This window comes from Candoia aspera, chromosome 2 (genome assembly GCF_035149785.1).
Source record: "Candoia aspera isolate rCanAsp1 chromosome 2, rCanAsp1.hap2, whole genome shotgun sequence".
NCBI lineage: Eukaryota > Metazoa > Chordata > Lepidosauria > Squamata > Boidae > Candoia > Candoia aspera.
The window spans coordinates 24,138,331-24,151,579 of NC_086154.1; the positions used below are offsets into that span (position 1 = coordinate 24,138,331).

The 13,249-nt window shown below is 37.0% G+C and overlaps 1 protein-coding gene across 4 annotated transcripts in view; it reads right to left on the bottom strand.

The window, feature by feature from the left end:
• The window catches only part of CADPS (calcium dependent secretion activator), a 393,346-nt gene that overhangs the window by 112,794 nt on the left and 267,303 nt on the right, over window positions 1-13,249 (bottom strand). For all 4 annotated transcript variants that reach the window (XM_063291524.1, XM_063291525.1, XM_063291523.1 and 1 more), the window contains one exon: window positions 6,342-6,448. In XM_063291524.1, coding sequence (XP_063147594.1) covers window positions 6,342-6,448 — 107 coding nt within the window. The remainder of the gene's footprint in view (window positions 1-6,341; window positions 6,449-13,249) is intronic.

Sequence of the window (13,249 nt, forward strand, 5' to 3'; positions counted from 1 at the left end):
AGCTTTTAAGTGGAACTGAAAGTATCAGTTATTCATTATATTTTATATCAAGAAACAGGTTGGTGAGAAAAATAGAGGAAGATTCAACAGAAATGAATGGATAGACATTGTTTCTATATCAATCTTTACGGAAAACTAGTCATGGACATTCATTTTGTAATGCCAGTTAATAGATATAACTGACTTTATAAATATATCAACTTTCCTTTATCAAACAATCCCTTGTTAAATAACTTTCTTTTATTAAACCTTAATATTTAGGTAACTCAGCTAAGCTATTCCTTAAATTATGAGAGTCCTTTATGCAAGTAGTAATTAGAAGCTGAATGATATTCATTACCAACACCATACTGAGAGAAACAGAGGCAATGAAGCATCTGAAGCAGGATCTGATACATTCTATATTTTAAATCTTTATTTAAATATGGCTTTTTGTCCTTCTGGTTTCCACTGGCAAATGGGGATAAAAAATATGAACAATTCTGATATTTATTTATATTTCAAATTTTGTCACCGCCCATCTCCCTCAAAAGATATAGTTGATTAAGTGCCATCAGGTTGAATAGATTCTCTCCAGAAGTCTGGTATCGCTAGTGCTAAAATTATATGACATTAATATTAATTTAAGGGGTTAAATCAGTGTTGGGAGAACTGCTTTCCTGCTTTCTGTAATGTTGTCTTTGTGCATAACCGTGAATGATTCCTATAAGGTCTAGTTTTTAAGAGAAAAACTCTTTTATACTATTGAGAGTTACATAAGCCCATAAGAAATGAGGGGAAAATTGCTATTGGACAGTTTTATTTTGTCTAGAAACCTTCTTTCCATAATAGTCAATGTTAGGCTTTTGTGAGGCTTCTAGAGATCCAGTCCAAATAATTCTTCATTTTCTTTAACCAAAGAAAGATTATTCAAAGATTATTCAGAGAAAGATTATTATAATCAAAGTTCTCTGTTTGTTGGCTCTCACTGTTTACTGGTTTTTGTGATTTTTTTAAAAACAAAAATATTACAACATAACCCGTTAGTAATACTGCCTTTAGGTGCTGAATAAATCCAGTCTTGTGGAAGAGCAGTGTAATTATATTGGCATTTTGAGACAACATTAACACACTTATTCCAATTCCCTGTAGCAAAACCTGCAAAAAATCTTGTGGCGTCCTAAAGGCTAACTTTTTAAAATATCACAATATTTTAAGATTAGCTGTGGATTCTAGTTCACAAAACCCCATGATGTAATAACTTATTGCTGCCCCAAGTCTTTTGATATAATTAATTTAGAATTCAACCATTACATCCTGTTTTCATAAATCAGAAAAAGAGAAAATGCTTTTGAAATTCACAAGAAAGGAATATGGTCATTTCTGTAGAAAAGTATATATTTTTTCATTCTTTAAGTAGCACTGAATTTGCACCTAATAATAAGTCTGCTCTTTCAGGTCCAAGCTATCATCCTGAGAAGGAAAATGAGAAAAATAACATTGCTACTCAAGAATCCCATTCCCATATAATAAAATTTGCTTTGCCTTTACTTACCTTGTTTACAATAAGCATACAAAGGAAATGCAAACCCTACATCACAAAACCTATGATTTATTTGACCATACCCATGGAAATTCATGTATATATGCAAGTTTTCAAGAGATAAATACATATATACATATTCATACATATATACATATGGAGAGAGAATGACCATTTCAAAAGCCTGCAGTAACTAGTGGTTTTAAGGTCCCTGTATGTAATTTGCAAAGCGGATCCCCCTTCCCAATTTGGAAAAAAAAGAAGAAGAGACAAATGGTATAGACTTACAAGCATACCTACTATATTGGGACATCAACAACTGCTTCAGATGGTAACATATCCTACAGATTCATTTGGGATTTTTTTTAAAACAGCAGATTTTTACAAACTGCTTTTATGACTCGAGCTTTTTTGTTCACATGGAATTAATTGCATACTTCTTTGCATGCTGTATACATGCATACTAAGCAACTTCTTAATTGTTCTGTGGCAATGCTTGCTTATTTTTAACAAACTGACTTTAAACGAGCTTAAGAGAAAAGGTTTCTTTTCTGGTAATGTTTTTCGGTGTTCCCCCATCCCATCCCTGTGATTGCTTCTCTTTGAGTGTGGTTCCAAATGCTCTAAGAAATTTTAGATGATGTGCCTGCCACCTGTAATCAGCCTTTCTCAACCTTTTGACCCTGGAGGAACCCCTGAAATGTTTTTCAGACCTCGGGGATGCCCTGCACATTCAGGCTCAAATATAGGCTGGAATTTACATAACTATTATATTCGTTTCATGTGTAGGCCTGAATATAGGCATTAACAGTGTTCTTAGACTAAAAATAAAGAATGAAACTTATCTCTTCAAAGTGAAGTTGCCTGAATTTGAAATAATTTTTTAAATGAATCGTGATCTCCCAGGGAACCCCTAGTGACCTCTCACAGAACCCTAAGGTTCCACAGAAACCTGGCTGAGAAACCCTGGTCTAGGTCATTTCAGCCTTCCAAATGGCAGGGAAGAACTCTGTGGTCTGAGAATGACTTATAAAAACTTACAGAAAATAAACATACTGAGATGTCTTGAAAGGTTCAAAACCAGTGACCTCCCTCTACAAAGTTTGTTTATTTTACCCATCAGTCTGGAGGTAGAAAATCTGAAATGAATTAGGTTTTACTTCCCAAGTATGTTTGTTTCCTATTAGAAGTTGATTGTCCCCAGGGGTCCCTCCCAAGCTTCTTAGATAATGTTACAGCAAATGAGGTTGTGTGAATGTATTGGAGATGGCAGGAATTTCCTTTGTTAAGATTCTTTCTGGTACAGTAGCAGTTCAAAATCTACATTTCAGCTCTCACGGCCAACAGCCATGCAATTTGTGCTTTCAAGTCATCACCACTTGCCTTCTCCTTTCCTTCCAACAGAAAAACGATAGAATAATACCTTTCTTATGTTAACACCAGGACATTTGTACCAAAATAATCATGCAGCTGGAAACCACATTGTTTCCCTCAGATACACCATTTCCATTCCAAGAAAAATGCCCCTTCTGAGTTACACAGCTATTCCCCATCCTCACCCATCCGAGAACAGATCTTGCCACCTCCTTGATCCTGCATAATCTCTCTCCATATATAAATATTGTATATACTAAAACGATACACACAATGAAAAAAACCAGAGGGCAAACTACTGTACTCCTAGCTCCTTCTTTCTCATCCATATGTATTACCAACAGGGTGAATTATAAATCAGGTGTGTGCTGAGCAACAGGGGTAAACAACAGGCTGAGGAAAGAGCCCAGGCAGGGAGGACAAGTGTTGGGATGTAACTGCAGTGCTTGTAAAAATATACCCATTGCTACATGCAGGGGCTGGAGAACTTCCCCCATGTTGGCCTGCCATGTAGGGCTACAGTTCCACAAGCAATTGAAGCTGAAGTTGCTGTTACATTCCTTGGGTCCAAAGTTACAAAGCAAGGATTCCCCAGGGAAGATCCCATTAGGAAACATGGCACCGAAAGGACATGCACGAAATATGACAGGAGGTGACTCAGTTCATTCAGTTTAGCCACATACCTCTTTCCCCTGCCAGGATCATCCAAGATTGAATGAACAGTAGAAAAACAGGGAGGAAATTTAAATAGGCAATCAGGCATTAGTTGGGACTTGTGGCGTGCTTGCTATGTGCTAGAAATAAATTAATTTTACATTGTTTTTATTAGATATCTAATTTAGGTTTTATTTTAAATGTGAAATTATTTGTTCGAAGGTTTTTAATGCAATATAGAAAAGTCAATGCAAGGAAAGCAGAAAATAGGGAATTAAGGTTACAGGGTTAAAATGTATCAGCAAAGGTTCATTATATCTGAGTTTTAAAAGGATAATTTCTAAAAGTTATGACAAATCACTGTAATTTCACAGAACACTGGAACTAATTTATGTAGAACTAAGTTGATATATGTATACAGTATGCAGCATATACAGTATGCCACATGGGTGATCCTGGCCCCATATAATAGCAAATTCACTCTGATCACAAAGGGGTCAGAGCATCATTTATGAATCTGCTGAGGCGGAAATAGGATTGTTCTTAAGCTACGCTTCCCATTAAGAAAAAGGGTCTGCTAGTTTATGTAATCTTAAAGAGCATCCTTCATCAACCTGTGTCCTCCAGATGTATTGGGACTACAGTTCTCAGAGTTCATGACCAACATTGCCAGGAAATTTTGGGAGACATAGAACAACACATCTGGAGGGCATCATGTTTGGGAAGGGCATGATGCACCTTTAGATGCACAGCACAACTAGGAAGTGATTCAGTGTCCGTCATAGGAAAGATGGCAATTGCAAACTTTGTCCCTGCCTGCTACGTTACTCTTCCCCTGTTTACCTTCCTTTAGGAATGGCCAACATGGGTATGCCCTAGATTCAGAAGTTTCTAGGTTCTACAGCTGCTAAGAAAATGAATTGGAGGAGTATGATACTTCTCCTGCTTTACAAGAATGCAGAATACACTATCCCAAGGGTCAGATTGCTACTGCAATTACTACAGATACTAGAGCATCAGGCAGTGTGAGGAAGCTGGCACCTGAACCTGTGATTTGAGGTTATGAGAAATCTAAGTACTTGTATTTTACGATATTAAGCTAACCATCTCCTTCCTGAATGGCCGACAGCTAAAATTTATTTTGTTCAAGATTTCTAGCACACTAACTAGTCACCAAAGCTGCATTCATGCCCTGCTGTGTAGGCTTCATTTCATAAGGCATAAGAAATGTCTAACTTCCTAAAATGTCTCAAAGACTGGCTTTCCAGAAAAAAAGTGGAAGATGGCATGGGTGAGAGAAAGGAGTTGTAGCAATGTTTGCAAATTCACTTCAATAATGTCCTTGGCTTTATTTTTATTGTTAAAGGTGCTGCCACAGCTATCTTCCTCTCTACAGTGGCATGTTAATGACACAGTCTCATCACCTTATGTCTTCTTAGGGACATTCACATCCTTGTTTGTAAAGTATATGGAAACTGTGCTGCTGGCAGTTGTTCATAGAAGCCAGTGGACTATCTTGCAATGAAAGTATTATTTCTCCCAGGCCAAACTCTGGAGAACTTCTTTTCTTCAATGCATTTATACCGTATCTTGTCTTGTCTTGTCTTGTCTTGTCTTGTCTTGTCTTGTCTTGTCTTGCCTTGCCTTGCCTTGCCTTATCCTATCTTGCCTTATCTTGCCTTATCTTGCCTTATCTGACCTTATCTGACCTTATCTGGTCTTGTCTTGTCTTGCCTTGCCTTGCCTTGCCTTGCCTTGCCTTGCCTTGCCTTGCCTTATCTGTTTCTGAAGCTCAGGTTATTCAGAGGTCCCCCTTGCCTGTGAAACTACTATTTCATGATGCTGGGATGATTTTAAAATGATCTGCCTGAAGGTTTCATTGTCCTCCATGCCTTTTAGTGGTGCACTCCTTAGAGAAAGCAGAGAAGTGAGAAAAGGTGTGGTTTCGGGGTGCCCCAAATACCTTGAAGCAGTAGCTCTCTGATGCTTTGCTTCCCTATTCCTTTTGGAGAGCTTTGCTTTCCCAATTCATATGTCAAAATCTTAATATATGACTTTACAATCTCCTGCAATATCCCTCCTGAAATCAAAAGAGAAATATTCCTAGTGATTTCCATGTAGAGTTTTTGGCAGTAACATGGAAATATTTTGCCGTTGCCTTCTTTTGGCGTGTTTTCTATTTCAACTTCCCAATATAGCCTACAGCTGTGGGATTTCTGACTTTGCTTAGCCTTTTCAAGATAAAAGCTATCTGGTACCTTTTATATTGTAATTATTCAGCTGTTAAAAAGATGTGGCCAAAGTTTGCATCAATATCAGCCATGCATAAGCCCATACAACTATCATGGAAAGCTGAATCCAGAACTGAAGATTATTCAACAATGACAATTTCCTTCATGAAGTAAGACTGTGACTCTTTTGTACAAAACCAAGAAGACGTTGCATTCTAGTGCAACAGTTTTACATTAATTTCTTCATTAGCAATCTTCTGTGAAAGTTAATTTTGAAATAGTCCCTCGGAACACAATTGTTGAAGGGTCCTACACAAGATGAACTGTCTTCATGAAATCCCAATTGGAGTGAGCTTGCATTGTGCCCCTGTTGAACACGTCTTTCAAATCTATTTCCTCGCAAGGTTGTATTTAGTGATATTCAGGATTATTTTAGGAGGACAATGGATTGGCTTGCCGAATATTTACCTAGGACATAAAGCATTATCTCTGCAATACACACAGGTACACACTTGCTTTAATAGTTCTTGATCAGAAAATTCTAGCTTACTGCTGCTCACCTCTGCATGATGTTCCTCATTTTGCTGTAGAACTTCAATCACCAATTCCGCCAAGCGAATTGTATCTTCTAGCTTTTTGGCAGGTGTGACTAACCGACCTACATTTTCTGCAGTACAAGAACTTGAATTAAAATGGAGTAAGACAGAAGAAGCTCAATGTAAGGCCAATCAATTAGGCAGTTAATTAAAAATCGTAATAATTGCAATTTGAAAAATCTACATCATGCAAGGATTAAAATGCTATATAGTTAGTACTGAGCAAACTATAAAGCAACATTTGTTGTTATATTATGAAAACAGTGCTCCAGCATTGAATTTAAAAATATGATAAAAACTGTTTTCCTTTGCACTGATAACAAGTATCTAGTTGAAACTGAGAAATGTACTTTTCCTAGAGACAGCATCTTTCTGGTATCTATGTCAAGAATATTTAATTTCACAGTTGATCCATACATATAGGTGTGCTCTAGATTTGAAACATTTTTGCAATTTTGTGTATTGTATAAGATAATCTAGAAATGAGTAATGTTGAAGTGGCAGATTGAAATTAACTCACCCTATTTCACATCAATAAACTTTTAACTTTAATATGGCAAAAACAGAAGAATACGCCCATGTTTATTCTTGAGAAATCTAAGAAACTGGGAAAGGTGGAAGGAAGCAGAAAATGATGACCAGCAGCAAGGTAGATGGACTTAATTACAGTGGTGATGGGGGCACCAGTGGAAGGTTTAAAGGATCAGGTTTGGGACAGATCAGAGGTCTAACTATGTAGTCTCTTAGAATTGATATCAACCTCATGGCACGTAATCAAACCAAATCCAAATCAAACCATTTAAACTGAAGTGACTGTTCCTGTATCCAGCATTAATCTCTTGATATAATCTTTGAATATAGCATGAATATGTGTAAACATATTATTACATGCAATGTAAAAATCCTTTCCTAATTCTTGATCAACGCTCCAGAGTATTTTCATGAGAGTCCAAAGAACAGGTATTTTTTGACATTCCCCAAAAGCCAGATCAATTATATATTGGGAATAGATGAATCATATTTTTTTGGCCTGCATTCTTATTGTGTGTTTAGTCCATAAGGAGGTGTGTTGGAGCCCTGTTTTAATTTGCAGGTTTTCTAAAAAAGGAAGAATCAGCCTAAAGCCACATTTGAATATCAATTTGTATTGTGTGTGTGTGTGGGGGGGTGTTTTACAGAAGAAAAGTATAGCAACAGATGCATTCTAATACATTTTGGAAACTGAGAACTGCATATGAACAATACAGTGAGAACCACTGGATAATTTTACTGCAGAAGTGGATCAGGTCAGTCTCTAGTGGGCTTGGGAATCTCAAATTTCAGAAGCATTCTTGGTGAAGAATTTTTCCAGCAGAAACTTGGGTCCTCTCACTATTTTAATTTTGCCACATATGGCTTTTCCCTTCACAGTCTCACTTGGTGGTTGTGGGATAAATCACACAAATGCCACTTTTAGCTCTACGAGATTCTTAAATGAATAAAATATCTTTTAAAATCCTGAAGCACTAACTAAGAAGAATTTTCAGCAACCAATATTTCTAGTGCAAAATGGTTGTTTGTAAAAGTGCACCAAAACCTTGACATCTTGGCTTTTGTTTTTAAATTCACCTCCTTTCTAGCAGCAGTGAATTAATTACATCAGATCTGCCATATCTAGACTATGTGATGATGGCTTTGTTATTAGGAACAAGACCTACTTGAAACCAAAAGAAAAAAAGAAAAAGAAAAATGGTGCTCAGGCACTTACTGATAAAGCAGGAAGAGAGATTAGTCTCTCTCATGTGTGGCACAAATGGTTAAAGTAGAACAGCAATGGGGAGACCCAGGTTCACGTTCATTCTTGGCCACAGAAGGTCTCTGACTTTGAGCCAATCTCAGCCTGGTCTATCTAAACAGGCTTGTTGTGGTGGGAAAGTGGGAGGAGGAAGTGCTATATTTGCCACCTTGAGTTCCTGAATGAAAGGCAGGATATAAATTTAACCAACACATAAAGAAACAAATAAAAAGCTGGGAAAATATGCACTAGAGAGCAAGAGAAGAATGCTTGCTTTGCCTTCTTTTTGTGAAATAAAGGCTGAAGGAGAACTATTATAAATTATCCCATTAGTATTCAGTGAAATGTTTAGGAAAAAAACCCTTAAAATCGGGAATGGGCAGCTTGTAGTCCTAAGAAGTATATAGTTGTTTCACGCAACACTAATCTTAAATTTTGCCATGATCAGTTTTGTTTTCTGGGAAGAGCAATCTGCCCCTTTCCTAACAGCTTGTTGACCAGGAAATGAGGAGATCAATAGAGAAGAAGAACATTAGAGAAAAGGAGGTTGAGTTGAAGATAGAGATATGGGGTCAAGGAGAGGACAGATGACTCTATCCGCTTTGGAGTCTGGCCTTTTCAGTTTGGGTGCTGATCCATACCACTATCTGCTTCAACCCTGACTCACTAACGATTCTAAACAGTTTATCCCCAAGGGAAGGTGACCACTAACACACACACACACAATTGCTCACCTCTGTGTGAAGTAGTAATGAACAACACAACAAAAGACCAACCCACATGCAACAAAGAAACCCAACTATAGTATCATGTCATATAGTTGGAAGTTTGATCTAGATGCCAATAATATGCAGTACTACTCTCCAAATCTACATATTGACTAAACTTTGAAGTAATGATGACCAAATGTAATGGCTTCTCTATTGGTAGTTGTACAGAAGAGAGAGTTTTCAGAAAGGGAAGGATAAATTGAATTTGCCAAAATTCACTCTAATTAAGTGTCAGAAGCAATGTCCCCTTCTTATTTCTGATTGCTCTAATCTGTTTCTTTTGATTTCCCCGATGACAGTGAGTGGTCAACCGGATGGAATGTCTTACTAGCACTTCTTCTGGGATGTCTCATCTCAAGATGAATATGAATAAGATCACTGTGTTTTGGCCTGACCATCCTTCTCACATTCTATTGGATTTCTTCCCCTGTTTGTCTCAAGGGCCCTCAGATTACTGCAGCTTCCTCTGCCTGCAGCTTTGGGGTTTTGAATAATGATTAGGTGACTCTCTGCTCATTTACTCATATTCCAGCAAGGGTCACTAGTTCTGATCTGATCAATGTTCATAGGATCTGGAGATTAATGATGGAGGAGACTACTGCTTTATTAGTATATCTATTGATTTTTTTTCATACTTAGAATATGCAACAGTCCCCTGGAAGATGTCCTTGACTTCTCCACTTATCCTAGTCCAGAACCTGTTCTGGAGCTTCCCTGCAGGGCTTGTCAGTGGTGCCTTATATGAGCCAGAGCTAAGTTCATTCAAAGTACGAATGTGTCTACAGCCCTCCAAAAACTCCCCCCCACCCAGGCCCCAATATTTGTCTCCTCATATCTCTCCTTATGAGCCTGTATGCTCTTTACATTCAACTGGACAACCTTTTCTTTCCAATTCCCACTCCAGGGTCTCTGTCTCCAGCTTCCAGGCTTTCAGGAACCTGGCCATATGACTCTGGAATGAGCTTCTTTCACCTCTGTGAAAGGCTCATGGTCTTTAAAAGAAATTTAAAGACCCTCCCCCCTTTTTATTATTAGTGGGTGATTGTGGAGTTTGTTTAATCCACCTAATTCTTATTAATGTTGGCAATTCCTTAGTTTAATTCCTGTTTTATATATGCTTTAAAATTTTATTGGCTGGAATTTTGTAATCGCTGTGTTTCCTAGAATTAATATTTAATGGTCCACTTCAGCTATAACAGACATATGAGATTGCTCGCATATCCCCTTCCTCATGTCATATCGAAGACATCTATTACTGAAAAAGTATTGCTAAACTGCTGCTAATCAGGATATAAAACCAGGAAGTGATCATGTACACCAAAATTAATCAAAGTTTGTCAGCTTTGTCAAGCAGGAAACTGATTGACTGAACCACAACTTAAGTGCCAAAATCAGGTGCTTGACAAAAGGGCACAGAATCACAAAACTTGTTCCCAGTCTAGCAATTGGTGATTTATTAGATCCAAGTGATTTTATCTGAATCCAACTGGAAAGTATCAATTCACTTGACCATTCTTCCTGCATAGATTTGATACAAGAGTGATAGTCCACTTGTGGATCCTTCTTTTACCTCTTCCAAGAAAACAACATATTGAACAGTTGAAAGAGAATAGAGAGTGTTCTGTTCTTGTTATGTAGATTGTGTGAATAATCTAATAGAGAGCATTTTTCTTGTAGGCTTGTGAGGCAGAGAAAGGAAAGGTGCAAGGAAGGAGCAGTTCTGACAGACAACAAACTTCCAATACCTTGTAGTTTACTACCCAATTAATACTGTGCTAATTACCAGACCTTTGACATCCTTTAACGTGTGGAAAGAATATGTACCAAACATTTTATAACAAGTGATTTGCAAGATTCTGTCTCTTGGTAAAATATAAATCCATCCCAAACTTGATGTTCTTTTTAATAACATTTTTGAGATAAATTCTTCAATTTATCATGTTGCCTGAAAATAGCTGGAGCACTGCTCAATGAAACAACAGTTTTCAATAACTTCATACATCATTGAAATCATACAAATTCACAGATCTCATGCAAAATGTTATGCAACAACAATGTTATTTTGTGCTGACGTTGATATTTGAAAATGTTGCATATGTCAGACATTGCTAGACAGAAAATGTGGACATTTTGAAACCAATGCTATTTCTAAAAGCATTCACTAGCCATTTCTGGATAAAAGCTTATGGTCGAAACTAGCTTCTTAGAATCTACACTACAGAAAATCAAATAGGAAAAGACTAAGCTAGCAATTCATTGAATTAAAAAAAAGGAAAATTATTACAGTACTTGATGCTTGCTTAGGTATGCCTTTCAGCATCTGATTGATCATGTTAGTCTGTGTTTTAATAGATGGAGTGGGCCCAACTGGGGGCTTGGGCACTGACGATCGAGCTGTTTGCGAATGATGTCGAGAGACAGCAAAAATAAAGACACACGTGATTTCATAAACAGTGACAAAAAAGATGATAACTTTGAAGGAAAAGTAAGCAGAAAATGATAAAAGTACACATGGAAGAGCTGCTGTTTTGCTTATCGTCAACTCAAGTACTACACAATTATGACAACAAACATTTTTATCTGAAGTTGACAGATTCCACTATGCGAGGAGAGCTCACAATCTAAGATCCTTAAAATTCAGTGCGAATGCTAATTGTTATTTCATGTAGCCAAGTGCAAAAAGCAGGATTTTAGTACAGTCAATTAGCTTTTTCCAATCTGCATGTGTCAAATGTGAAACAGCATTGCCTGCCTTTTGCACTCACATAGGAAGAAATATTCTCTCCTATAGACTGCTTCCAGACATAGTCAGTGTTATCAACTGAAAAAAAAAGGAAGGTCCACAAATAAATTATTTTGCAGAAACTGAGAGATTTTTTAAAATAAATAATAAGACAAATTTGGGCTGAAAAGATAGCTAAAAAATTCCTACTTCAATTGAAATATGTACTCAAATCTCTCACTTTTCCCCCCTAAAATGTGTGGTATCTGATAGTTTCCAGCTCATTATTTTCCACTTGGAATTCTAGTGTCTTTTATACTCTGGGTTGAATCATATATAAAACTTGCCAGTTCTATCAAATATGTTACTTTGCTATTCCAATGTTAGAATACTGCAAATCAGGACTTGACCCATCTGTCATATAGTTTGTGATATCAGCCTAAGGGAGAGAGAATATATATATATACACACACACACACACACACACACACACACACACACACATCCTTCTGTATGAACACAACAACAAATTCTATATGATGAATGTACTTCTCCTATACTTTATGTTATATTTAATTCAATATTTTAATAGCCAAAGCACTTCTCTAAACAAGTCTGTCTCTAACGATTTGGCATATGTATCTGGACGAGTTACTGCCAGAAGCCTTTTTTTTTTTTTCTTGCATTTCCAAGAGATGGAAAAGAGAGGAAGAGAGACCCCAATAGTTTGGCCATTTATTTTAAAAAGAAAATTGTGTTGATTATAAGTTTAAGTGTTATAAAAAGAATAAAGGGAATACAAGTTCAAGATGGTGCAAATACTTATCTCCATAAAACAGGCTGTTTTAAATCCGGCGTCTGTGTGCTGGATTATAATCCTATTTAACCCTACCAATCCCAATCTAACACACAAATGCACAGCTGTAATGTTCAGAGTTGGATTTAGCTTAACCCAAGTATAATGGAACATGTAACTAGCTACAGAAATCTGATAACTGATGCTTCATTCATTTTATTTTATTTTATTTATATCATCACTTTTCCTAAGGTGAATTTACCGGATATGTTTTGGATAGTCGAGAGTTAAATGGACTTTCAGGGAGGGAGTAGAGGTAAGATGTAACATAGAGAATATGTAATACTTGTGTAAAGTCTCAGATTCAGTTTTTGCCACTATTGGTGGCAGATCTGGGCAAACCTGCATGATGCAGATTTTTGAGCCCCTGTTCAAGTGAAAAGAGAGGGACAAACAGCCACATAACAAGGATGCTTTTTCTATTCCAAGATATTCTGTATGAAACGGACTGATGTGTTTATGGAATGAGGGCTTTGAAGGTAGAACTTATCTCCTTCCATGCCATTCTCATAGGTTCATATTTGTAAATGAGTAAACATTTGAATAATCTATTGTAGAGCAGAGATGAAGCTGAGGGGGTAGTTTTCTGCAGTACAATGGCAGCACATTTCTTTTTGAGTGGGAGAATAATGTCACCCAGTCTTTTGAATTCTTTGCATCAAGACCAGATTTGAATGGTTCAGTTGGAGCAGTTGCTCTGGAGGTTAAAAGAGCTGAGGGTTCCCTGACAATTTACTTAAAAACAAAGCC